The sequence below is a fragment of the Drosophila novamexicana genome, unplaced genomic scaffold (assembly GCF_003285875.2).
Source record: "Drosophila novamexicana strain 15010-1031.04,08,12 unplaced genomic scaffold, DnovRS2.1 tig00004554-arrow-pilon, whole genome shotgun sequence".
NCBI lineage: Eukaryota > Metazoa > Arthropoda > Insecta > Diptera > Drosophilidae > Drosophila > Drosophila novamexicana.
The window spans coordinates 3389514-3416756 of NW_020825051.1; the positions used below are offsets into that span (position 1 = coordinate 3389514).

Genomic DNA, 27243 nt, shown 5'->3' on the forward strand with positions numbered 1-27243 from the left:
GTTTACACAACTCGCTTTTACTTGCTCAACGGCGCTGGAGCAGGTGCAACACGCACTGAACCAAATCCTGGCACAAATGGGCAAGCCATCCATATGGACCAGCACTTGTCCAGCAATTGCTGCACATGCTACGGCTACCGCGCTTACAGAGCTCTTTACTTGGAATCAATTAAAAAATATAACTTAACGCAGCTTAAAGTCTAGAAAAAGAAAAACTGAAACTAGTCCTCATCCTTGTTGTCATCGATGACCTTGAGCGCGGCGAGCAGAGCATGCTTGCGACTGGCAACCATTTGGCCCCCGGCGCCAACTCCGGCGGTGCCTGTAGAAGAGATGCTGCTGCGCTTCTTCTTGGCGGGATCATCGCGCATGTTGCTGCCCGAGTTCGGGCGACAATGTATGTCCAAGAAGCTCTCGCGTTCCTTGTAGTCATCAGAGATTAGCTTTCGCAAGCCAGACACATTCTCCTTCATGCTGGGCGCACGCAAATTACCCTTTTGCTGTGTTGATGGAATAGTTACTATATAATTAATGGTTACTTAAGAGTTTTTTTGATTAGTTACCAAGCCTGCTTGGGTTGGGGGCTTTGGTGATTGTTCGTCGTCGTCGTCGTCGTCATCTTCATACTCCTCCTCCATCTCGAGCATCTCAGCCAGTTCACATTTTGTATCCAAGTAGGGGGCATATTCATCATTCTGAGACTCCTCCTCTTCGGTTCCATAATCTTCTTGGTCCATGTTTCCATACTTTTTGGCATCGCCATCTTCCTCATCGTCCACGCCACGCTCGGAATCTTCTTCGTAGTCGTATTCAAATGTTTTTGCTAGTGCCTCCAGTTTGTCGGCAGCCGCATCGGCTGCTGCAGTGTGCTTGGCACTTATATCGTTATCCCGGCGCTTGCTTGTCAGGCTGCTCCGCGCATTGCTGCTGGCCAGAGTGGATACACTGCCGCCAGCGCCGCTGCGCAGGCGAGGATTGGGTTTGGGCTTGGAAGGATTTAACTGGCCGAGACGGGACGAATTGTTTGAATTGTTGGCCAACGGCTTGGGCAGGGTGGTGGCCGGTGGCAGTGTCAATTTGGCGCGTGTTGGCTTGTCCTTATCCTGAGCATCCGGCACTTGAGCTGGGTTCTTCTCCTCATCGGCATCATCCTTCTCAAAGTCAAAATTGGAATCGGTCTCCAGGACGTCAGTCAGCGCATTAAATTCACTCTGGTTGTTCTTCTCAATGGCCTTGTCCAGCATTTCCAGTGACTTTTCCAGTTTGTCAATTTTGTCCGAATCCTCGACGGCAGTCAACTTGGTGCGGCGACCAGAGGCCAAGGGATTAGCCTTGTCAACCTGCAATTGCGCGCATGTAATATAGTTCAATAAATATATGTCGATTTTGGACTAACTGTAAACTCTTCCAGCTTGCGATAGCCGCTAATCTCGAGCCTGGCCTTCTCCAGCTTCAGCATGACCTCCTTGCATTTCTTCTGTTCGTTGAGCAGCTGCTGGCGAAAGTTCTTAGATTCCAGCTGCACCTTGCGTGTCATGAGCTTCATATCGTTATCCTTCTCTTGCAGTCGCTGCTCCAATGAGCGCAGCTTATCCTGCAGCTTCTGGCGTTCGTCTAGGTTTCTGCAAGACAACTTATTAGTTCCAACGATCCTCAGTAATCAACTAACGCTTACTTGTCCCTGATGAGCTGGCTGAAGTGTCTGTTCTGGTCGCTTAGCGTTAGAATCTGTGCCTCCTTTTGCTTGAGCTTTGCCTCCAGCTCCTTGTTGGCGGCTTGCACATTGCGATGCTTGGTCTGCCAGACGCGCAGCTCCTCGGCATGCGAATGCAATAGCTGCGGCAGCTCTGCTCCGGTATTCTCATATTTGTTGAGTGCCATCGACTGGCGCTTGTGCATGGTGCGCAGCATGCGATTCTCGTGCGCCAAATTGGATATCTCTGCCTGGGCATCGGCCAGCTGATTCTGAAAGGTTTTCGCGCGCAAATTGCGCGCCGACATTACGCGCTGATGTATCTCACTGGTGGCATTGTTGGGCACCATCGAGGGCTGGCGGATGCCATTGGCCTTCAAGCCGCGCGCCGGCTGCTTGCGCTGATAGATCTGGCTGGCGGATTCGCGAGAGCTGGCCGAGTAAAGGCTCTCACAGCTTTTTGCCGGCAACCTGAGAGTCGCGAGTTAAGGATGGAAGGCGGTTGAGGCACAATGTTGTTGTGATGCGGACCGCTTGGACACGGATACTTACGACATGGTGTTATTATCCCAGGCGAGATGCTCCACTAAAGATCGATGCGGTCTTGAGGCGTTACCATCAAAGTGCACACACAGTGTGCAATTTATTTTATTTTGTTGCGCAGAAAAGTTGTATTTATTGTGGCGTGCTTTTTTTCTATGTGTAAATATTGTTAATGCTGGATTCGAATGTGGGTATTGGGTATGTGTTGCCGGCTGTTCAGCTGTCGATTTATAACTGAAAATTGACTGGCTGCTGCTGTGGTTACGAATTTCTCGTTTGTTTATTGTTTGTTTGTACAAATTCATTGAAAACTCTAGCCTTGGGGCTGGTCAAATCTCCAATCCGTTGCCATGGCAAACAAAAAACAGCGGCAGTTGGCGCAGATGTAACGGTACTGGCCAATCGCCAAGCGAAAGCCTGCCTATCGATTGGCGCGGAGCTGGCAACTTGTTGCAATTCCCATAATGGTTCGCTCATCTAGTTCGCATGGACCAGCCAACTGGTTCGGCTGTGAACGGCAGCAGCTCTCAATTGAACACCGAACGGCGAACACTGGGCGCTTTCTATTTCAATGCATTTTCATTAATTGCTCCAGTTTGTTAAGTGAAAATCAATCAATGCAATTGTGCGCATCCGGAAGTATTACGACATATGTAGCGTGCCCGCATTAAAGTGTGTAGTTCAAATCGAAAGAATTCGCTTAAATAACTCTATAATTAAACAGCTGCAACACAAACTCATCTCATTTGTAGGCGAACCCAACGCACGTAGGCGCCGCGACAAGGACGTTTGAGGCTGACAGCCGGAGAGGGCACATTTGACGTCAGCATCCGCAATCAGCAACAGTAAAAGTACAAAGAACAGAGCAAAGTCTTGCAATGATTCACGTTGGCGAAAACTCATGGAATTTGCGCATCTTCATAACGGATCTGGCGCTGGAGCGCACGATGCGCGTGCGCGGCGATCAGCACCTGGGCAGCATACTGCTGCAGCTGGTCGATCCAGAGAATCCGAAGGACTGGTCCGATCATGCGCTCTACTGGCCGGCCAAGAACGTTTGGCTAACACGCACTCGCGCCACCCTCGACCAGTGCGGCGTGCAGGCAGACAGCTTGCTGCACTTTACGCCCATGCACAAGGTGCTGCGCGTCCAGTTGCCGGATCTGCGCTATATAGACTGTCGCGTGGACTACTCGGCGAAGACGTTCGGCGCTGTTGTGAATCTGTGCAAGCAGCTGGACATACGCTATCCGGAGGAGCTGTCGTTATGTAAGCCACTCGAGGCGGAGCATCTGAAGAAGAACTTTGCACAGCTGCCGCATCTGAAGCGTGTGCCCATAGCCGAACCGGATGGCACCACATATCTGCAACCGGCACCGGATACCAACTCGTTTGTGCCCATCAATTCGGGCTTTAATGGCGGCAGCAACGGCAGCCTGGACAAGCCATCAGCGCCGGGCCTGTTCTTCTGTGCGCCCCTGTCGCCGCACAATGCCGCAGGCAGGCGTTCACCCACGCCTCATACGCCCGGCAACCGGAAGCCCAGCCAAACTGGCTACGGCACCTACGACTCCTCCTCTAGTCTGGGCGATTTTCAAGAGAACCTGGCCAGCTCGCCGCATACGCCCAGTGCGGATGTGCGCGCTCGCCTACTGCGACCCAAATCGCTGGTGGAGAAGGCACGCCTCAATGTTGGCTGGCTGGACAGCTCGTTGTCTCTGATGGAACAGGGCATACGGGAGTACGATACACTGTGTTTACGTTTCAAGTACTATACGTTCTTTGATATGAATCCCAAGTACGATCAGGTGCGGATCAATCAGCTGTACGAGCAGGCCAAATGGTCCATACTGAACGAGGAGCTGGATTGCACCGAGGAGGAGACGCTTATGTTTGCCGCCTTGCAATTCCAGGTGAACCATCAGGTGGACATGCAGCCGCTGGCAGCCATTGACTCGGGCATTGAGACGTCCAGTCAGGAGAACGACGACGATGACATCGATTCCGCGCTCAATGAGCTGCAGATCACACTGGAAGGCAGCAATGCACATGATCCTGTTAATATCACACGCATACCGGAACTCTCCGATTATCTGCGCTTCCTCAAGCCCCAACGTTTCACGCTGAGAGGCTACAAACGCTATTATTTTATCTACCGCGACTTGCACTTGCATCTTTACAAGACTGCCGAGGATTCGCGATGCACTGCACCCGCCATTACCATCAATTTGCGCGGCTGCGAAGTCACACCGGACGTGAATCTTGCGCAGGGCAAATATGCCATACGCCTAGAGGTCTCGCCCGAGGACCATCATGGACCCAACAGCGAGGTCTGGGTGCGCTGCGAGAACGAGCAGCAGTACGCCAAGTGGCTGGCAGCCTGTCGCTTGGCAGCCAAGGGCCGCTCCTTGGCCGACAGCACATACGAGAGTGAAGTCGATGGTATCTTGTCGCTGCTGCAGATGCAGCGACCCGTGCACGGCGTGCATGTCAACATTGATCCGCGGAGCGTGGATGCTGTGGACTATCTGTCACCCAAGATGCTGCGCAAGCTGTCCGGCAAGGCGGTGCAGCGCATTCTGGAGGCGCATGCCAATGTGCGGGAGCTGACGCTGCTTGAAGCCAAGCTGAAGTACATACAGGCCTGGCAATCGCTGCCCGACTTTGGCGTCTCGCTGTTCATCATCAAGTTCGATGGCCATCGGAAGGAGGAGCTGCTGGGCGTGGCTCACAATCGCATTATGCGCATGGACCTGAGCACTGGGGATCACATTAAGACCTGGCGCTACAACAGCATGAAGGCCTGGAATGTCAATTGGGGCATTAAGTGCATGATGATACAGTTTAATGACGAGAATGTCGTCTTCTCTTGCCACTCCGCCGACTGTAAGGTGGTCCATGAGTTTATAGGCGGCTACATTTTTATGTCCATGCGCTCCAAGGATAACAATCAGACGCTGAACGAGGAACTCTTTCACAAACTGACGGGCGGCTGGTCGTAAATTGAATATTTTTCTAATTTATTGAAATCTTTTGTTGTTGACAGTGGCCTTGCTTAGAGCCCATTTTTATAACCTGACGAATGTCCCTACGGACGGATGCCTTTTTGAAGCGTTTTTCTTAACTAATCCTGGATGGATTCTAACTGATTTTAACTGAAAGTCTACAATACTAGCCAAGGGCGCTTTTGCCTTCCTAACTTTAATAACTGAGCCTTTATACAACTAACTCTTAAGCACAAATAAAATAACGCATTCTAACAAATGGTGTGGAATTCATATTTGAACTGGCCCGCGCGCCTTATGTTATCGATAACACGATACAAAAATGGAAGCTGCACTTGATATCGATAACTGTGTCAGCTGTTCGGCTGTAAACAAACCGTTTGTCAATGTTTTTGGCACTGAATAAAAAATGGCAGAAACCACATACGGTAAACGAAAGCCTTGGGTCAAGAACCTCTATTCAAACCGCGAATATCCGGATAACTATACGGATGTGAGTTTCCTGAAAGATCTGCGCACAAATCTTCACGTGCGCCTGTACACTTTCGGCGAGGCTGTTGCCGGCATAACCGTGCTGAACAATCAAATCTCGTGCATAACCGGATTCCTGATACTCTACCATTTGATGCTGGCGGAGAGTGTCGCACCCACCAGCATATTGGTGCCCACGTGCATCATAACTGGCATCGGCTATTTGTTCTATCGCGGCAGCAGTCTCAGCATGATGCTGTTGGGAGAGGACTCCAAGACGCTGGTCACGGTGCTGCTCTTTGGCTACATCTTTTCACCCATGCTGCACACATTGACGCAGGCCATCAGCACGGACACCATATATATGACGACTTTCTTTATGATGCTCTTCAATCTGATGTTCTCCGACTACGGCCTAGATGTGGCCATGGTCTCCAAGGCCATATCGCTGAATGCGGCCATATTCGGCGCCATCTGTCTGGCCTCGCGACTGTCCACGTCGTATCACGCCTTTGTTCTGCTCGTCGAGGCGGCGATCTTCTTTGTGCTGTACCCCATTATGATAGCAGCCACATGGCACCCCCTGTGCATGGTGCCCATATTTATCATCTGCTGCACGGCGCTCTATAATATATCACGGCCGGTTCTGTATCTATATGCCTGCAGCACGCTCTTCATCAACTTTGTCTGCCCGTTCATATTTGTGAGGCATCAGCGCCACAAGTTCAACATTCACGGTCCCTGGGACGAGGCAATTGTTGAGGAGAACACCGACAAGAATCTGGACGAGAATTTATAGCGCCAGCTTCGCTTCTCAGAGATGCAGTGCATCGATGACGGGGAGCACGAGTCAGAGCACTAAATACATAACTTTACGCTTAATTGAAATATTTAGCCACATTCAATGTAAAAAGCCTTTCTAATTAATGTAAATTTATTTTTTTTTATTATTTCAAATTCATATCTAAATCGTATATAGAGACAATTCCACTGTAAATAAAATCCATTTTTGTATTAAAATAAATTTATTGAACCTCGAAGAAATAAAAAAAAAGAATAAATTTATATTTACAAATGAAGTTTGGTTGCACAATCAAACTAGAAGGGCTTTCGCATAATAAAGCTATAGACCGAAAATAAAATAATTTGTATTGGTTTTCATTTGTCTCATTTAATTATAATTATTATGTTTGATGTGGGCATATTTACAAACATAAACGCAGACATATTGAAACAATCATAAAATAATACAGTTTTTATCGAATTAATGACAAAGTTGAAAAGCGCTTAAATTAACTGAAGTCTTAATTGCCATTGCAGTAAAAACCTTTTTACATTTAGCATTATGGTAAAAACTACTAAGAATAAGAAACTAATGCCTAAAGCTTGCGTACATATACAGTATGTATTTGTGTTTTATTTTTATTTTCCTTTCATAGAATTTGCATATGATAATACACTAGGTATTTGTAATTCTATCAACTTTTCGCTAAACATTCGCACTAAACGCGCCCAACGGCCACTGTCTTTGATCATTAACTATATATATATATATATATAACTATTAAATACAATATATATATATTTTTTTTTGTTTTCGTTTTATGTATAAACTTTTTCAAAATGTAAAAAACGTACATATGCTTAATTGTTGTTACATGTTGCTTTGGACTTAATGCTAAAATTAACTATACCTTTGTGTTATTTTGTTTTTGTTTTATCGTGTTAACGCTATCAACATCCCATACAATCATTTATACGAATGACATTTTAACTGCATGTTTTTCGCGGCTCTAAGTCTAAAGTTTTTCTTGAATTGAATTAAACTAGCACAGAAAATCGAATAAAATACGCTGTGTGGGTTGTGTCTGTGCAGCGTTTGGGGTGGGTGGGGCTTCACAAAAACACAGACACGCTCAAATATTTTGTTTAAAACTAGACTCGCGCAATAACAACATCGCTTAACCACGGCTCAAGTCGACTGGCCCTATAAACGTAATTTGTTAATATGTAAATTCTACTAAAGAACAGTTTAAGTTGCCAAGAAGAATGCGTGTAATATATATAAAAAAAAAAAAGCCCAACACGACAATCTCCGTGTTCTGTTTCAGGTTTAAAGCGCCACCTCGTCACCGTTGCGCGTGCAGGCGCCGCCGCTGAGCTTCACCTGCTCCTGGCAATGCTGCTCGGCGCGCAGCTGCAGTTCGCGGCGTCGTTGTGCGGTTAGCGAGAGACTTGGACTGGCATCGCTGGCCGCGATGACTTTGGAAGTTGCTTGACTGTTTGGCTCGTAAAATATATCACGTGTTGATGTGCTTGGGCTTGTGGCAAAGTGTACTTGATGTTGTTGTGCTGGCTGCTGCTGCTGCTGTTGCTGTTGTCAGACTATTTCATTCTTTGGCGTTGGCTCCGCAGATCCTGTGACAGCGCTGCCGTTGCTTATCGCCTGATTGCCACTGGCGGCGGCTGCGGCTTCTAGCAGCGAACCGGCCTCAACATCGCCAGCCTGGCGTGCCGCATTACGTTGCCGGCACATGTACGGCGAATTGGTGGGCGAGGGCAGTTGATTCTGTAAGTGCTTAGAGTTAAGTTGCTGCAGCCAAATACAAGCTAATTGCTAATTACCAATTTGTTGTTGTTTTGGCAGCAGGTGGCCTTCACGCAGCCCTCGTCCGTGGTGGGGCAGTCGAGGGCGCAGCAATCGGAGCCGCTCATGTTAATGCTCGAGGTGCCATCGGACATATTGCAGCCCTCAATCTCACTAAACTCCGGCTGTATGGTAGTCGAGTGTATGCCCTCATTGTGAAAGAACTCCTTGACCTTCTCGGCTATCTTCATATACTCCGACAAATTGCGACAACTGCGGCGAATGACAAAATATTATTAGATAGAGGTAAACAATAATGATGTTGACTGCGTTTACCCTACCGTATATGCGCGGAGGCAATGATGCGATCGCCGGCCAATTGCCAGACATGAAACTCGTGCACGGCCAGCACGCCGTCGACCTTCTCCAGGAGTCGCTTCTGTATGGCATCCACCTGAATGTGCGTGGGCACCGTTTGCAGCAGAATTAGTGCAGATTCACGCAACAGCGGCCACACAGAGTGCAAGATAAGTGCCACGAGTACAATAGACAGAGCCGGATCAATGTACAAGCGATACTGCCAGTCGCTCTTCCAGACGACCAACGCGCTGACCACGACAATGACGCTGCCCAGGGCATCGCTGAGCACATGCAGAAAGGCGCCACGCATGTTCATCTGGCCGGGATCATGGCTGTGACCGTGACTGGACTTCTTCACCTGCTTCTCCTTCTGCTTCTCATAGGCATAATCGTTCTGCTCATCCTCGCCCTCGTCCATGTTGGCCAGCTCCGTGAGGCGGCTGTGATTGCGCGTCAGACCACCGCCATGCGAGTGTCCATGATGACCGCCGTGCTCTAAAGGTATTTCAATTGATTAAATGCTTGATAGACAATTAAGTAATATAAAGTATACGCACCATATAGCAGACACAGGCCAATCATATTGACCAGCAGACCCAGTATGCCCACGATAAGCAACAGCTCAGGTTTATGTATGGGCTCCTGCTCGATGAACCTATGGGAGAAAGTTTAAAAGTAAGTTTTGAGAGGAATAACATTGTGTTTAAACTTAACAGACTTGAGATCTGTTAAGCCGACAACTGTAAGCAAATGGCGCGCTGTTGTTTACATTAAAATTTTAATCGATTCATTTGTCACGAAGTAAGTCTTAATAAATAATGTTTTACATTTGTATATTTAGAGATTCTGATGAACGTAATGTGAACGTGTTGAACGTTGAATGTTTACATTTAACATCCAGTTCTATTGATAAGCACAGACGTGTGCCATATCTTGGATTACCTTGTTATTGACAGAACAACATAAAGGAAAGTGAGAACATTTGTTAAGGTTAATACTGTTAGCAAATGAGACGGCGTTAACGACATTATTTGTTCTGATTTGTGTAAATGATATGCAACGAAAGTGGACTGAACTGGTTTCAAATATTTGTAATCTTATTGCAGCGATTTCGGACCTACTGCGCCCAGCTCCACAGCGCTAATCATAGCTGTTTGAAGGCAAAGAAGAAGAGCTGGCTCGTTTATACAATCGTCGGGCGTATAAAAACGCGCATCGTAAAGTGGCAAGAAATATGCATGCGGCATGCAAATGGAATCGCTGCGAATAACAAATGGCGAATATCGAAAAACGTAAATTAAAATAAAAGATAACAAAATGAACGACTGACTAACAACAACAACAACAACAACAACAATAAATAAAATAAACAAAAACAAATTCAAGAAAATGTGAGCACACGAAACGGTGACAAGGCGAAACGTTCGAAATTGCGCGCTGGGTGTGCGAAGGCGTTGACCACGACAACAGCTACACACACACACACACTCAGAGAGAGACACACACATGCACAGGTACGTAATGGCACAGGTGCCTCACCTTTTGCAAGCCTCAATCGTGATGCTGAAGCAGAGCGCGACCAGAAACACCGCATTGACCAGAGCGCCCAGGACCTCGGCGCGCGCCCAGCCGAATGTGTTCTTTGACCATTTTTTGGGTGACATCTGTTGGGATTGGGAATATATATTAGTGAGTTAAACTATATAATAAGTGATAGCACTCACCTTAACTGACAGAAATGATATGACCAGGGCAGCTATATCGCCCAGCATGTGAAAGCTGTCCGCGACAAGGGCCATCGAATTGGTCACGTAGCCGACTATGATTTCCACAAAGAAGAAGAACGCCGTCAGCCACATCATCGAGAGGAGGCGGCATTTCTTGCCCGAATATTTGGACATCTTGGAGAAACTGAAAGAAGGCAAACAAAGCAAGAAACGTATATACAAATTTGCACAGGCATTTTGGAAGACGCAGAAGATCTTTTGGGTAAATATATATAGATACATTAACTAGATTAGTATATATGCAGCGTGTATATGCTTAATCTTTGACTATATGGTTGCTTTCATTAAGTTTTATTTAACGCCCACAGAATGCGTTCATTCACCTCTCGATTCAAAACTCGATTGAATTCAAAGCTTATTTTCGTTTGGCAACAAATTTGTTCGGTAAACAAATTAACAACAAATTGAATGCATTCATTTGTCACAAAAAAAAAAAAAAAAACAAAACAAAAATAGAAGAAAACTTTTACCTGAGATTTAATTGAATGAAAAAATAGATAAAATGGGAAAACAATTTAGGCAACGCTTGAATGCGCCCTGCAAATGGGCTTGGCCTGTTCCTGGGCTGTTTTTTTTTTGGTTTTTAATGCTTGACTGGAGCTGTGGGCAGCTCTTTGGGCTCCGATTGATTGATTCGGGAAAACTTACGCAAAGAACTTCATTTGGCTGCAGGATTTCTGGGACACAGAAGCTGCCGCTGCCGCTGCTGCTGCGTTGCCTCTGCGTGTGGCTTATAGACTGTTATGTGCAGGCTTCAATTGTATGTATTATATATAGATATATTATATATGTATATAATATATTATTACTAAGAAGCGGGCCGATCGACTGCCGTTGCAGCAGCAGCAATTTTTTTTTTTTTTTGTGTAAACATATACCACAATTATACAAAACAATTTCAACTGAAACGAATGAAATACAAAGAACCCCGCGCGCACAGACGACAATAAACTTGTCGTCAAGCGGCAGGGTAACTCGGAGAGGGGTAGGGTAGGGGAGGGGGTGGGTGGATGTAGGTGATGTGGGTGCAGTTAAAAAAGGCGGCGAGGGGTATAGATAGGGGTAAGGGCTGGAGCAGCCAGCTAGTTGTTTTTGTACTGGTAGCTAAGAAAACAATTTGCGATCAGCCGTTGACTAAGCAACCAAACAAAGCAGGCAAAAGTGGGCTCTAGCCGGGAGTAACCGACTGGGAGATGCCCTGTAGTTTAGTTTTGGCTTATGCAATGATAGTTTCTTTCACTTGCCCCCCAAGATATGTAAACAAATTCCAAATAACTTGGCTAGTTAATTAGTTCGATCTTTGGCTTAATTTCAGCGCTCAAATATGGCACACAAAGGGATATATATATCAAAGCGCAAGATTCTAATCTAAGAAATTGGGTATCCTGCCAATTTTGGGGCAAGTATGTGTTGATCTGTATAAACCAAAGAAAAAAATGTAGTTTATCTCTTGATAATTACTCCGAGTTTTGCCTTAAGAACCATGTCTTAAATATATTTTGAGCTATATATAGTATACAAATGGAAGGAGATCTGGATATAGGCTTAATTCGAGGTATCAGAGAGCCTGTCATGCCTCAGTCGACCCGGTTAAAAAAATGGTATATATACACATACATATAGAAAGCTTCTCCCGCCCATTAGGCTATGTACCTGACAAATATTCGCACAAGCAGAAAACAAGATACCCTTTTAGTCAGCCTTTAAGTTGCAGGAAAGCCCTTTTTCCACTTGGGCATCATCCGCTGCACGCCCAAAAAACAAAAAAAAACAAAATCCCCAACAACTAAAATTGATTTTACAATCTTTTTCGTAGTTTTTGTCCCCGTCTTGTATAGCATTATCTCGGCACACGAGACGCGAAAAAAATATGTTAACTACTATATTGTCTGATACATGCGATAGAACAACAATGAGTAACTCTTATCTTGTCTAATATTTGCTTTTATCGTGTTATCAGTTGGTGCTAAACGAGTAGATAAAAATCTGAAGTAGACCCCCGACCCACAACGCAGGCATTGCTAATGTTAAGCTTGTGCGCCGAAAAAAGCTTAGTGAATGAACGAAGCTTAAATACACTTACTTATACAAGACATAATAGTATATTCCCTATTCAATAGAATCATATTTAAACAACTTCAAAGCGCAGCAAACCTGTTTATCTCGCAGTTCTATTAACTCGATATTGTACACTACACCCTGCCTTTCGTTCAAAGCTTAAACTTGTTGCGAATTTTAACACATCAAGAGACCAGCCAAAAAGAGCTAACTGAAATGAACAAAGTCTAAACACACTAATAGGCATAGGATATTATCTAAGGAATACAATTATGTTCTATTCGAACCAGATATAAAACCCAACAAAGCTGAGCAAAGTATCTGTTTAGCCTGTTTAAGAACCTCGAAGTTCTATCAACTCGGTATTGTCCACAGCTTGGCACTTGCTCGAAGCTTAAACCTGTTGCGAATTTTAACACAACAGTGGGGCATAAATATTGTATTCTATCATTAACAACTCAGGACTTAGGTTTGAGTATATTAAAGATAGTCTATGTAGAAGCTTTCTACATAAAAAATGTAGTATCTATATAAAAGCTTCATAATATCCAGAGTTCTTGAAATACTCAGATCTTTCAAGTTTCAAGGCAGCATATCGACCTGTCGGCAGGCATATAAGCCCTATAGGCTAGTTCTGTCTCCATAAATTCATGACGCGTGACATATGAACATGATAATACCCTTTTGAAGAGTAACCGCAGGCAATTGCTTATCGGGTTTGTTGGGCTGGTTGGAGACTGCGGAAAAGTGCCAGTGTAGATTAGGCATACATAATAACTAAAAAAAACAATGCGATTACTATGTTGCCAAGCTAATTGTGCGATAAATATGCTATTGTTATATATTTATAGATATATCCATATGTAAATATACATGTGTAAATATGTTAAGGCTAACAAACTTTGCTTTGTTTTAATATAAATTAGTCTCTAAGGTTCGTATTACTTAAGAAAGTTGGCTCTGATTAATCAGATCAAAACTTTGTTTCTTTTTTAAAAAAGTTTGCACTTAAAGCAGGTAAGAAGAATATTACTGTTGAGCATGCTCAGCTATGATATACCCCGTATAATGTTTTAATGGATATAACTTTTTCGACTCGAGATTAGTTTAAAAAAGCCAAGAATCCAATTTCTCTAAGTCTCTGAAAGTTCACAAGAATAAGCTTGCAAATGTCAGCATTATGTGTTTTTTTTTTACATACATAAACTCCTTTCACGCACTTTAATTTCTACAGGGTATACACATAAATAAGACGAGTTGTTATATATTTTTTTGGCTCGAATTAAAATTTGAAAATAAATTATATAAATATATGCACAAAGTAAAAGAGAGCGAGAAATCGGAGTTGATAAAAATCAGACAGATTTTTTGGCGGTTTCACAGCCTGTGACATTGATTGGCTATAGATTTAGCCTTTTTTACGCTCAGCTATTGTTCAACACGATATTTTAACTATATTTAGTTATAATTAAGGTAATGGCAAGCAGCTCTCACCTGCACACTTGATTAAAGACTGAGCAACGCCTTTGGCCCGGGCCTTGGACCCGCGAGGGTCTAACGGACATGGCTTTAACTGATAGCACCAATCTATTAAGCCTTTGAGCCACTGTCCGATAGCGACGCTGACAAAATATTCGATGCGGACGTGTCTGGCAAGCCAAAGAGGGTAGCTCAACTAGCCGACGATCAACGCGCAGCAACATGGCCAAGTTAACAGAAAGAAGACAGCTCGAAAGTGGGCTGGGGGCAAGTGGTAAATACCCTAGTAGAAAGAGGGGAGTGAGGGGGGAGGGCAGCTACTACTAACACATTTAGTGTGGCGTCCATTGATGAAATCGACATTTCACATACTTAGCTCTCGCATTCGACTTCATGGTTATGTCAGAGCCCAAATGTATTAACTATTTTTATTGGCACGTGATTGTTTTAACCAAACACGAAATGTTCAGAATCGAAGCTTCAAAAACACATGTAATATGCGTATAATCGAAAAATAGTAATTACTAAATTCCAACTGCACTTGACCATGGCCAAAGACGTAGCCCTCAAGTGTCAGCCACGTGCTGCCTGCTAAATTGTAAGATTCCGATAAATATATATATATATACGATATATATAGTATAGCTAGTCAAATCCAATGTCATTTCGGTCCGCTCATATTTATTATTTTTATGAATTTCCGGCTGCACAGCGCTTTGTTTGGCTAAGCACAAGGATAAATTCGTTCGAAATACGTTTCTATACCCTTTCCAGTGGGTACTTTAGTTATGTCATTGAGCTAAGTTAGCATTTGCGAGCTTCGATTTGCTTCGAACTACTTTAGTAAATAATATTATATATGTATGTGTATATTTATGTATGTATGTATGTATGTATGTGTGTGGGCATGTGTGTGTGTGTATGCATGCATGTATGATTGCATCTATGTATATATGTATGAATGCGTGTTTGTTTTCTAAGACCAAGCTTATTTTTCGCTGTGCTGCAAATTTAAATAAAACGAATTTCTACCAAGTGCTCTACTCCTCGATTCTCAAGAATTCAAGTAGGCTCTGCAGTTTTTCATGCTTAGCTAGTAGTGTTGTGCGTTTCTTAGTTGTTTTTTTTTTGGGAATTTTTGTTGTTTGTACATAAATATTTACGTATATTTGTATGTATGTATGTGCATGTGTGTATGTGCATGTATGTATGTGCACGTGTGTATGTATGCATGCATATGCAAACATGCATGCATACATATATATATACAAATATACATGCATGTAAAAACGAGTATGTATGTACATATGTATGTGTCCATGTACGTAGATATCCTACATGCATTCATACATGTACGAATGCATGCACGCATGTACGAATGCATGCATGCATGTTTGCATATGTATATACAAAACAAACATGCATACATGAATGTACAAATCAAAACATATGTGAATAGATTTTCAACCGAGGAAGCTTGAAGCTTGAACAAAGATCTTTAAAAATGAGATTGAGGCCAATCGGATGATTAACAGAAAGGTTTTATACAAACGTTTTTCGCGATTTTTCCACACATGTGGCTGGAATTTTCCTACAGTGAAAAGTTCAGCATATGCCCTTTGTACTGAAAGTATTGATAATCGTAGATATTTTCACATTCAGATTACGGGCTAAATTTGATATCCCCCTGAAGTTGTCATCTGCCAAAAATAAAAACAAAAACAAAGTTTTTCCTGCTTTGGGACTGACTCCCCCTCAAAAGTTTTCATTTAGAGAGTTCCGGGTTTGAACCGACTCTGGTTAAACTCAGTTAACAGCCTTGATAGCCTATCGGTACTTAATGTATATATATTTTTATATATGTGTACTTCAATCTATAGCTATACAAATAAATATCTATAGCACGTGATGTGCCTACGCATTTATTACGACAATTAAACATGCAGAGCACATGCAAATGCTGCACACACACATTTGCATATGTTCATACATGTTAAACACACACGAACAGACTGTGATTTAAGCCGAGCTGCGCCGGGTCACAATTGGGTTACAATATTCTAGGTCATGTTGCTTAATTGGCCGCTCTGCATGTGTGCATGTGTGTGCCTGTGTGTATGCATGTGTGTTTGTATGCGTTAACTGACTTTCGTACATGCTGAACTTTTGGCATATGCCATGTTGACTTTATGCCCTTTTGCCAACACCCCCCCCCCCCTCTCCTTCCCATCGTAGTTATTGTGGCAACATTTGATAGGCCTCTTGGCAACCTGACCAGCATAATCTGCCCTGCGATAAGAAACATTTTTTGTTTTTGTTTTTGGGTTTGTAAGCCTCAAAACATGACCTATAAAAAAACCAGTTGATTTGGCATTATCAACGAATTGCGCCTCGATGCTGGTTTGATAAGTAATTAAGAAGTCAAGTTGAATTCCCAAATACAAAGCGTTGCGATAATAACCAGCAGAATTATCTATATATATAACAATAGAATGTTATTAAGCAAGGAATATAGACGATATAATTATTGCCAATTGATTATAATCGTATACAGATAATCTATAAGATCACCAAAATCAGCATTATATATAATCTATCATACTATCATTGAGTGCTGTTTAGTTGTAAGTGAGCAAACTAATGTATCAGCAAGTCAAGTGGCCATGGAGGACATTTAATATCTAAAGCACGCCTGTTGACTCTATATAAATCTGATAGATATATAAACTGAGCTTATACTTAGGCATTTGTAGTACATTCAATAGAATATTTAGCTAATGGAAAGTCTTGATAACAAAGTGAACAAAGGTCAACTAATAATTATTTATAGGAGTTTTTCAAATGACGAACAAAGTGAACATGGATAAATTGATAGATGTTAATTTGAATCTATCAACTGCTGAAAAGTGACCATGGGGACCACACATAAATATGAAGCCTTTGTTATGTTCAAGAGGACCTCATATACATTGGATAGGATCTAAGGGATAATGGAGGACCTCTTAAACTTGCAGCACACCTATCTACATGTCAGTATGTTGCCTTTAATATGCTCCCAAATAACCATGGAGGGCACATATCCACATATATGATGCATTTGTCATGTTCAAGAGACCATGGAGAATTACATTTGATATGCTTCTAAGTGACCATGGAGGGCATTTGCATATATACGCTGCTTAATAGTATTGCAGGCCAGTCCAAGCTAGAATCAGTTATTAGGGATTATAATATAATAGAACGACGGACGCAACGAGCTGGAAACCAAAGCCCTTTCATTTAATTTGACTGCAAATCCTGCTGCCACTCCAATAAATCGTTTGGTCGTGCAACATTTTTGGTGTGCTGCCAGGGCAATAAGCTGGCACGACAATAAAAAGCGAATCAAATAATTACTTTAATTACAAAATTGCAAAATTACGAACCAACAGTGGCGGAAATTGTGCCGCCAACAATACTTTTTTATATACAATTTTTCTTGTTTTTTTTTTTTTAGCACAAACAAAAAGCAAAGAAGCGCCATCAACTGCGCGGCTGACAATTAACCCGTTTTTCCTTCGCGGCAGCGCGGAAAAGCGCAAAAGGCTCACAAAAAAAATATACATATATATATATATATATATATGGGAGACAACTGAAGCGCCTGCCCGCGGGCCAGAGAGTGGCGAAAGGAAGGGAGTGGGGTGTTGCACAAAAGTGGGGCAGGTAAATGAGTTTTGATTTATTTATGCAAATTCTGTGGCACGTTGCAGTGACAAAGAGAGAGAGAGAGAGAGTGAGAGGGGAAGATGGCAGGGTGTACGAGTGGGCGTGGCATTGGATGTACACTTTATATGCATGTACACAATCAAACCTGCTGACCCAATTCGCACTAGAGTAGCCAAATGGTTCCCGTCAACAGCAACAACTCTTTGCAATGACAGCCAAAAGCTTGTAAGTTGCAGCGACATTTTTATCATATATACATATATATTTTTACATCCTCCTTATTAGTCAAGGTTCTCACTTTCCATAGAATTGAAAGATTTGTAAGGACCCAAACTGAAGTAGCCCACAGCTGCTGTTAGCAAAAGCTGTTAGCAGTTTACAGATTGTGTTGACAATATCTGTTAACAATATATGTTAGCAGTAGCTTTTAACACTAGCTGTTAGCAACAGCTGTTAGCAAAAGCTGTTAGCAGTTTACAGATTGTGTTGACAATATCTGTTAACAATATCTGTTAGCAGTAGCTTTTAACACTAGCTGTTAGCAAAAGCTGTTGCCAATAGCTTCCTATATTAAGGAACTGTTGTGTGCTTGGATAGTACTTGTAAGTTGGTGCATATGTATATACGATATATATACAATTCAATAACAAACGCGACCCAAGTATGCTGAAAATAACATAATTTTACTTACTGCTCTACTACGCGATTCTCATGAACTCAATCCTTAAAGGTTTTCATGTTTTGGTTATAATATTCATATTTATATTCACATTAAGCAAGTTGTGGTGTCAATCCTATTGAATTAATGGTTGTACTCTCACCTCTCTCTCTCCCTCTCTCTTCTATTCCTCTTTCTTCTTATCCGCTGTCTACTTATTTTGTTATTTCAGAGATGAAAGCAGATAGCAATAAACGAATCACACTAGCGATTAGTTATTTCTGGATGCACATTTGTGGGTAAGTATACATTTAAATGAATTAAAGTTATATGTTAGGACATAAGTAAGGCCACACTTCCGAGACTTTCACTTTATTTTATGGGAACTGCTCGAGAACTAATGTGAATATTATCAGAGTCTGATTAGCAGGCGCTTATCTGTAGAAACTAATTACGTGTAATACCGAGCTGTGCGAAAGGAAACCTAACCCAGTTAGTTTTGTCATAAATCTACACTCGTTTATGGTCGCTGGCAAACATAACCCAGTTCTAGTTTCACGTAGAGAGCGCTGATTATTGGGTTCGGGGTCTATATGTGTTTACCTACATCCAATCAAGTGTTGGCCCCAGAGGAATCGGTCGTATCAAATATTTAAGTTGCGCCAATATTGATGAGCAAAGCGAAACAGATTTATAAATAAACGAAATCATATTTGCCGCCAAATTTAATTAACACGTATTGATTATTTTGCACTCGATGTCACTCAATTATATTGGAATAATTGACAAAGCAAAAAAAAAACACGAAGGGGCTTGAATATGGAGCGTGACCTTTAAAGAGAGCTCCCTCAAGTGTTAACTAATGTAAACTAAGCAAAGTCAACGAATTGGAAAGAGCTTTAGTGAGATTTTAAAGAAATTCTCTGGAAAGGAAAAGGCACAAAGATCAAATTATGGATGATAATTAGCAAAGCTAAACAAGTTGAAGAGCAAGAACAAAGCTTAAGCTCAAGCAGTTGAATTAATAGATAAAACATTAAAATGTTTATTCAACAATGGAATTTATCTGAAACGAATATATGCAAATACTTAATTGTAGCCATAGGACAAATGCGATAGCTGTGCGGGCAGACAGACTCGACTGTTCGAGAATCTATATACTTTATGGTATCGCAGATGTCTTCAATTCCAACCCACATACGAAACAAAAAGGAAGCTAACGTAAATCACACGCTATAAAAGTTACCCACAATTAAATCATTGAGTGAGTCAGAATTATTTCTGATAAAGAGCCATGGCCAAATGATGATTACCGACAATGACTAAGATGCCGAGAGACTGAGCTTCGATCGGATGTGCCAAGCAGAACCGGTTGCTGAAGCCGGCATAAGTACAAAAAAACAAAACGGCAGGAAAAACAAATCTAACAAGATGCCCTGCTCAGGTAAATATGTAGATAAGCTGGGAGGGGTGGGCCTTTGCAGGGAAGACAAACGGCTGGCGAGTAGTTTTTCACAAATGTCAACAACTATTGAGGCACATAGAAAATGCCTCATATGGGCCTCTCTACCTGTGCCCAAATGGGCAAATGGGCGTGTGCGCGCAGTTCGCTGACCCAATAAAACAACAACAACAGCAACAACAAGTGCTTGAAAGGGCGTGCGGGGCGAGACATGTTCGCACAGGTTTCCTTTGACTTGGCTCGTTTTGGCATTTGTATTAGTTCTTTGTGTGTATTTGTGTTTTGTCAACAAACATGTGCTGAGTAGTGTTGACCATGTTTAAGAAACCAGCTAGTTTAAAGGCTAAATCGATTGGTGTTTACTCTAGCTATTAAAAAGCTAAGAAGCCATAAACAAAACCCAAATAGGCCACGTTAAAGGAACTTGAAATAGAGCTAGTTTAAAGGCCAAATTGAATGGTTCTTACTCTAGCTATTAAAAAGCTAAAAAGCCATAAGCAAAACCCAAATTGGCCACGTTAAAGGAACTTGAAATAAAGCTAGTTTAAAGGCTAAATCAAATAGTTCTTACTCTAGCTATTAAAAAGCTAAAAAGCCATAAGCAAAAACCGAATTGGCAGCACTGTTAGCTTTGCACATCAATTTCCTCTGCTATTCGCGATTTTGATTTCATTCTGATTCTTTGTGTGAGTGAGAGGGGGGGTGGTGATGGTTTAGGAATAGACAGCGGGCGAGTGAGTGAACTTACCGAACTTTAAAAGCTGCCGGCACCTTTTATTTTATTTCTTTTTTTGTTGATCTCTTCAATTGCTGAGGTTCAGCGCGACTGTTAATGTCCGACGACGTTGGCCGCAGGAAGAGCGGCTGTGATTTAGATCTACGGACACAAAGTGTAATTGCTTATTTATGACTTGTTTTGCACTCTAAAAGTCTTCGGCAAAATTCATTGCGACACAATAGGGCCACCGTTGCGTATGTGTGTGTGTGTGTGCGTGTGGCGCTCTCAACATATACATGCACACATGCATACATGTGCAGCTATGATAAAAACAAAGCGAGAGCCGATAAGTTGACGTCGATAAGTAATTTACTTATTTGTAACGCGTGCAAAAAGTTGGTGCTTCAGCTAAAATAAATACAAAACTATAAACAATGTGCAGATTTTTGAGAAATATGTGCGGTGTGCAGTTATCTTGTGAATAGCACGCTACACTCAAAATTCCTGCACTCTTTTGGACTAGTGGGTGGCGCACGGCACGCCTGATTTATGTGCAACACATACACATACATGCATGCATATGTATGTATATATTGTTAACAGTGAACAGCGTAATGACATCGCTACACGTTAACACACACACATGCACGCACACGACACGCACACAGTGAGCAATACATCCAGCATTTTGACAACATTCGCCAGCAAATTAACACTTCTGCACTCAGCACGTGCACTTGCCAATATGTGTCAATTGCGTTTATTTCAAACTTCGCATTACCAATTTTTTATTTATTTATTTTATTTTGCTTCCGATACTGAACTGCGAGCACCCTGCACTTGCTACTTTATTACAATTTTCAAGACGACTAACTGCGCTGACCGAAACTGCCAAAGTCGAAAATACCAACTACTTTCAGCAGTGTGACCAAACTTGATTTTTGTTAAAGCATGCTATGTGATGCCTGCAGTAATGATATACGGCTGTTGAGCGATATATCGATATATTTGGTAAGCATTCGTGACTGAACATGGCGAGTGCAACGGACGCACCAAAATAGCGAGCAGCGAGTGCCCAAATTGTCCAGCTATATGCTCAAGACCGTCATTCTTCTAGAGCTCCAGCAATTTCTGACAACGGGCTTAAAGGAAACTGACTCACACTAACTGACTATATGGATCAAATTAATTTACGAATTACCGTAGAACATAGAAACATTCAGGGAAACACCCTTCTTTGACACTAAAAGTTCATGACTGTACTCGTTACTTTATGAGTAGCGAGTAACCTGCGCGGGCAATTCAAATTTGAAATAAAAGTACGTAACGTATTTTCAGATCTAGTTTAGGGCGCGAGTCGTGTTTTCTTTCGTAATTTAAGCAAAAAAAGATTTAAAATTAATAAAAATAGAAGCTTTAAGGAGGGTTTTTAAATTGGTTTATTTTATCAAAATTCTGTCGTTTAGATATAAGGGAATTAGGCCAGTTGAATACCCCTCCGATTCCATTGAATACACATAATAATTCTCTTTTGTACTTAAGCACTATAAACTTTATTAAAATATATTTATATAAATTGCTTGCGCTTATAAATAAAATTTTACGCTTGGAGTTAAAACAACATGTAGGTATTATGCATGTCTGCTTACGTTCTAAGACAAATAAATATATGTATGTTTGCATATATACATATTATGCAGATATTTTTCATTTAAACGCTTACGCGTGCATTCTATAAACTACAAAGAATTGAGCAACAATTTGCATGAAAAGCGAAAACATTTAAAGTACACAGTATATGCAAATTATCATTTAGTTATATACTAGCTTTGATTGAGACAGTGATGAGAGAGAGAGTAAGAGAAAGAGGGAGAGTGTTGGATTTGGTGCATGAGTTGAGCATGCCACCAAAAATGCATAAGTGCAACTGCCGCCTTGGCCTAGCTCTCCCAGACTTCGTCGCGCTGTTTGGCAGCTAAAAGTTTCCGTTCTGTGCAGCAATAAGACAAGGATAAATAAATAGTTCGGATGATTAAAGTGAGTCTTAAATACACACCTTTGGCTTCGCGTAGCACACGCCTTTCGTTCTCCCGCTCCTCCGGTGCCGTGGGCAGCTTAACACCCAAAGCGCCGGATACTAATCGACGCGCCAGCGCCGTGCAAGTCTCTGGTCGTTGGCGATATGGCTGCAGCGAGGTGGCACCCGCCTTTTTTGCCTTAAGACGTGATTCCAGGGTGGCCTCGGCTAGCGGTTTCAATTTGACAAATGGATGGCCCATGGTCAGTACCTCAGCAGCTGTCAAATGTTGATGCGTTAGCGGGATATACATTGAAATGGACAGGAATCGTGCTACTCACCAATGCGAGAGCTGCTAAAGACGGCCAGAGCATGTGTATCATCCACCCACTTGATGTCGAAGCCGGCGCTTTTGTACTGCGAGAAAAGCATTAGCAAATCTGGAGTCTTGAATTCAACAGGAAAATTCGAGATTTCCAGCACATGCGGAAACTCCTCCTCATTCAGAAGTGATTGTTTAATATGGTAGACCTGGCGCAAACAGTAAACAAGCCAATAATTAATACAGTGTGTAGCATTTAGGGCTGCATTCACTCACGCTATAGTCCATTTTGGGCAGTTCGATTTTGCACTTGCCCACCGATTCGGTGAGCTCTTGCAGAATTTTTGGATTCAGACAGTCGCCGTTCTCATCAAACATATTCTCCCAATCATCTTCGTTTTCCTCATCATCATCCTCGGTGGTGCTGTCGGCAGGTAGTGCAATGGATGCTTGGGTTGCCGTTGTGGCAGCCGTAGCTGTTGCGGCAGCGGCGACGCTATTCTTGGGCGTTGCTTCAATCATTTCGGGTATCTCTAGCACGTCCGATACAAAGGTCTGCTTCATAATGCGACGGTTGCTACGATTGATTTCCTATACGAAAATACAATTAATTAAAGTTTATATATAAATAATAAATAAAATGAGTATACCTTAGAGGCTCGCTGCAGCTCGCGCACATCGTTATCACATTTGTGGGCATCCTCAGTCGTTGGCGCATTGTGGGCTCTCGACAGCGCCGCATCCTCGATGCGCAGCGAATGCTGCTGTTGCTGTTTCCCATTGCTGTGGCCTTTGCCCGTCTTTGTACGCTGGGCGCCGCCCATGGTCTGCAAATGGGAATGGATTAGCTAGCTGGGGGGCAACAAATTTAAGCATTGGTTAAGCACCTCCTTATCACAGTTGCTATCTGGCGGTGGTGCTGACGTTGTAACCTGGTTGTTGGCTTGGTTTTCGCTAGGCGCAATCACAAGCAGCGTATCTGGCTCAATTGTTTTGCCAACTGTTTTCTTGGCGCGCTCTCTGCGCGATCTCGACTTCTTGGGTTTTGCCTGATTACCGTTGCCGTCGTCTGGCTTTGACGAGCTTGTATTTACAACTGGCATATCCAATGGCTGAGGCAGCTGTTGGGGATTGCACGTAGCCGATGTTGGCGCTGCCACTGCTCCGCTGGGCGTCGGCGTCGGCATCGGCATCGGTGCTGGCATTGCTGTTGTCGTTGTTGTTGTTGTTGTTGGCGGCGTTGTCTGACTGCGTCGTGCCCTTGGCACATAAACGGCGCGATCGGGACGTCGTTCACGGCGCGTTGCTGCAGCAGCAGCGCTAGCTTGTTGCTCTCTGCGAAACATATGATCAAAACAGAAGCGACAAAAAATTGAAAGGTGCGCGATTAACACACAAACACACACAACAGAATTTCGTAAAAACAGTTAAGCCGTGCAGGCGCCTTACAAAGAATTGCAAAACAAAAATGCAATAATCAATACAAACTTGATTATAAATAAGGTTTGGAAACATTAAATTGAATTATGAATATATACAATCTATGTTTACTTTGTGCACAGTTGCTTAGCCTGCTAGGTTTCTGTTTTATGATCAACATTTGTTGACTACCCACCTTGGTGGCGATCTCTTGCGAGCGGCTGAGGTAGTTGTCGATATAATTGCTGTTGTTGTTGTTGTTGTTGCTGCAGACTCTGCCAGGGTTTCGTTCGTTGCAGCTGGTGCTGATGCGTCCTCGCTGCTGTTGTGTCTGAGCGCGGGTGGCCTGTAGAGATCCACAGAGTTCGATTTACTTACTGAGTGCGAAACAGAGCAAAGAGAAAGGAATACAAAAAAAAAAGCATTAGCAAATGTTAACAGGCATATATCAGGTGTAGCAACGCGTTTGGCAAAAGGTATGTACAAACATACACACACATTAAAAATCCACTAATGCTGACCCAATTTTACGTTGATTCGCTTTGTGCGCTGCTTCGTGAATGTCAACACGGTTCGCTCAGACGAGGCGCAACAAGTGAGCGAGCGAGCGCGCGTGCGATTGAGCGAGAGAGCATGCATACAAGAGCTGAGAGCGGAGAGTGTGATGCAACCAAAAAGCAGCTCGCGAAAGAGGGCGACCTTGAATAAGCTGCGTGACCCGAACAAACAAACGAACTGGCGCCCCTACGTTCGCCGGCGTGTTTGGCTTTATTTTTAGTCGTTTGCACATACATAATTAATGGGTTTTTTGTTATATTTTTTTTTTTTTTCAATTTATCTTTGTTTTTGCTTTGTCTTTTTGCAAATATTTTTAAGCTTGCCAACTTCGTATGCATATGGGTATGTTATATATGTATGTACATTTAAGTCGTGGTATTCCGTCAGGTGCGTCGTTTATTTATTTATTTAACAATAATAAAATAAGCCTGAAACAAATAATAATGAAATATCACAATGAAGTGCTGTATATTTTACAGCATTGCTGATTTGATTTCAATTATTAATTTTACTAGATATTAGCAACAATTTAATATACGGAATACCACTATTATCTTATCTTCATACAACTACTTACAAGGTGTTTCGCTGATATGCTTCTTAACGCCCATTTTACACAGTTCCGTTACGCGTTTTCTGCTGGCGCTGCTGCTTCTACCGTTGCTTCGCCAGCTCTTTACTGGTTGTTGTTGTTGCTGCTGTTGTTGCTGTTCCTGTTTACGGCTGTCAACAACAGTTAGATTGTTAGTTTAAGCTGTATTAGTGTGAGTACGCTACTCACGCCTCAAATCCGTGCGGATCAATAAGCTGATTTCGAAAACAGACGACTGTGCGTCGATGCGGGCCTTGACCCACGGAAAACGTCAAAAGATCGTATTGCTGGCGATAGTTCTCACATGTTTGATGTATGAGATAACGGCGATAATTGTTCACAGGGGGAAAGAGCAGCACTCTGTAAAATAAAGAGGCCAAACCAAGTTAACTTCGTGAGTACTGAGTGATATATGCGATGAATGTCTCTGTGTGTGTGTGTGTCACTCTTTCGCTCACTTTGTCCCGCTCTATCTCTTTCTAACTTTACTGCTTTGTCTCGCTCTATCTCTTTCTGACTTTACTGCTAACAGGTTGTTAAGAGCTTGAGAAGACAAGCAAGAAGAAGCACGCAAAGCCAGACTTGTAAATGATTTCTTATGCAACAGACACAACCGCGCAATGTAATTATAACCTGCATCTAATAATAATAATAATAATAATAACAGCAATAGCATAAAAAATACACCAACATAAAAATATTACACGAACAAGCTGCTAAGGTTTGCGCGTCGATGTTGTTGATTGCACGGCAATTAATTGTTTATTAAACGCGTCGTGCATTTTAAACGGCACAAAAACCGTGTTACCAGCTCCAAACGCAAACGATGCAATGCGGAAAGCAAAGTTGCATGCAACGTTACCGATGTTGTAGTTGTTGTTGTTGTTATTATTGTTGTCGTTGCTGTTGTTGTTGTGGGGCAGCTGGGAAAACTCGAAATTGTGGCATTTGCAAACCGGTAGTATTGCATCGAGGCCCCACAATTTGCAGGCATACATTTCAGTGCATTGTTGTTGTTGCACATTTCCGCGTTGTTACAGACACAATTGGGGAAAGAGCTGGGGTAGGGTTGGATATCAGGAGTCTAGTGTCACATTTGGAGCTGTATTATTTTTGTTGATTATGTTGCTGCTGGCGCGCAACCAGCTGCTGCCGTTCACGACCGAAGCCTTTTCACAACACAGACACAACGGCACGCACACACCTTCGCATGTATATATAATATACACCCACACATGTTCGTGTGTCAAAGAAGTTCTAAGAGTTCTTACCCACTGCTCAGGCGCTTTTTTAAAAACAATTCAATATCGATTCCAACATTATAAACAAATTCCTGATCGATCAAGCTTAAACTAGCTGTGAACGTGGTTTTTCGTTCGCCGTTCTCCAGCTTTTTATTAAATATGCGACAATGTCGCCACACATAAATACAGTTTAGAACTTTTTTCACGTTTCACGAAGGCAGTGTGTCCACATTAACTGATTATTTATGTATCATTCATCGATATAGACTATCTGTAAGGGGTTTGATACGATAGCATTGTAGCGATACTTACTGATATGAAATCAACTATCGATAGCTGTGCATCAAATAACAAACTAGCGAAAATGTGCTATAAATCTCTAAAAACCAAGGAAATAATTTAAAATTTTTAATTTAATTCGTTTACCCATGAATTATGCATTGGGTTACAGTTTAGCTCCATGGTAAGCAACAAGTTATTCCGTCCCTATACTCCTTAAGCTCAATCACAGAGTTTGTCGTGGATAAGTCAACACATATTTAACTAAATTTCAAATAAATGC

At 42.5% G+C, this 27243-nt stretch overlaps 5 protein-coding genes across 7 annotated transcripts; 2 read left to right on the forward strand and 3 right to left on the reverse strand.

Moving 5' to 3' along the window:
• Positions 1–4: 4 nt before the first annotated feature.
• Positions 5–2422, reverse strand: LOC115769938 (DNA ligase 1). Its single transcript, XM_030714981.1, has 5 exons — positions 2246–2422; positions 1676–2164; positions 1397–1622; positions 564–1340; positions 5–500 (listed from the first exon to the last, which is right to left on the reverse strand). The coding sequence occupies exons 1-5, from the start codon at positions 2248–2250 to the stop codon at positions 222–224; spliced, it is 1776 nt and encodes a 591-aa protein (XP_030570841.1). The 5' UTR covers positions 2251–2422; the 3' UTR covers positions 5–221.
• Positions 2423–2502: 80 nt separating this feature from the next.
• Positions 2503–5476, forward strand: LOC115769937 (unc-112-related protein). Of its 2 annotated transcripts, none has more exons than XM_030714980.1 (2): positions 2503–2908; positions 2961–5476. In XM_030714980.1, exon 2 carries the CDS (start codon positions 3115–3117, stop codon positions 5236–5238), a length of 2124 nt encoding a protein of 707 aa, XP_030570840.1. In that variant the 5' UTR covers positions 2503–2908; positions 2961–3114; the 3' UTR covers positions 5239–5476. The 2 variants fall into 2 exon arrangements, with proteins under 2 accessions (XP_030570840.1, XP_030570839.1); XM_030714979.1 differs by having other exon boundaries at positions 2989–5476.
• Positions 5477–5621: 145 nt separating this feature from the next.
• On the forward strand, positions 5622–6997 carry LOC115769597 (phosphatidylinositol N-acetylglucosaminyltransferase subunit C). The gene has a single exon (XM_030714484.1). The coding sequence runs from the start codon at positions 5651–5653 to the stop codon at positions 6509–6511; it is 861 nt and encodes a 286-aa protein (XP_030570344.1). The 5' UTR covers positions 5622–5650; the 3' UTR covers positions 6512–6997.
• Positions 6872–21420, reverse strand: LOC115769596 (zinc transporter 1). 2 transcript variants are annotated; one of them, XM_030714483.1, is made up of 8 exons: positions 21311–21420; positions 20560–20688; positions 10384–10570; positions 10199–10323; positions 9217–9314; positions 8641–9154; positions 8338–8572; positions 6872–8281 (listed from the first exon to the last, which is right to left on the reverse strand). In XM_030714483.1, exons 3-8 carry the CDS (start codon positions 10558–10560, stop codon positions 8093–8095), a joined length of 1338 nt encoding a protein of 445 aa, XP_030570343.1. In that variant the 5' UTR covers positions 10561–10570; positions 20560–20688; positions 21311–21420; the 3' UTR covers positions 6872–8092. The 2 variants fall into 2 exon arrangements, with proteins under 2 accessions (XP_030570343.1, XP_030570342.1); XM_030714482.1 differs by lacking the exons at positions 20560–20688; positions 21311–21420 and adding an exon at positions 11095–11166.
• Positions 21421–22078: 658 nt separating this feature from the next.
• LOC115769773 (R3H and coiled-coil domain-containing protein 1) lies at positions 22079–26858 on the reverse strand. The gene is made up of 10 exons (XM_030714738.1): positions 26709–26858; positions 25627–25797; positions 25423–25568; positions 24484–24664; positions 23756–24203; positions 23519–23695; positions 23145–23459; positions 22888–23077; positions 22586–22825; positions 22079–22519 (listed from the first exon to the last, which is right to left on the reverse strand). The coding sequence occupies exons 3-10, from the start codon at positions 25454–25456 to the stop codon at positions 22470–22472; spliced, it is 1635 nt and encodes a 544-aa protein (XP_030570598.1). The 5' UTR covers positions 25457–25568; positions 25627–25797; positions 26709–26858; the 3' UTR covers positions 22079–22469.
• Between the last annotated feature and the right edge of the window lie 385 nt (positions 26859–27243).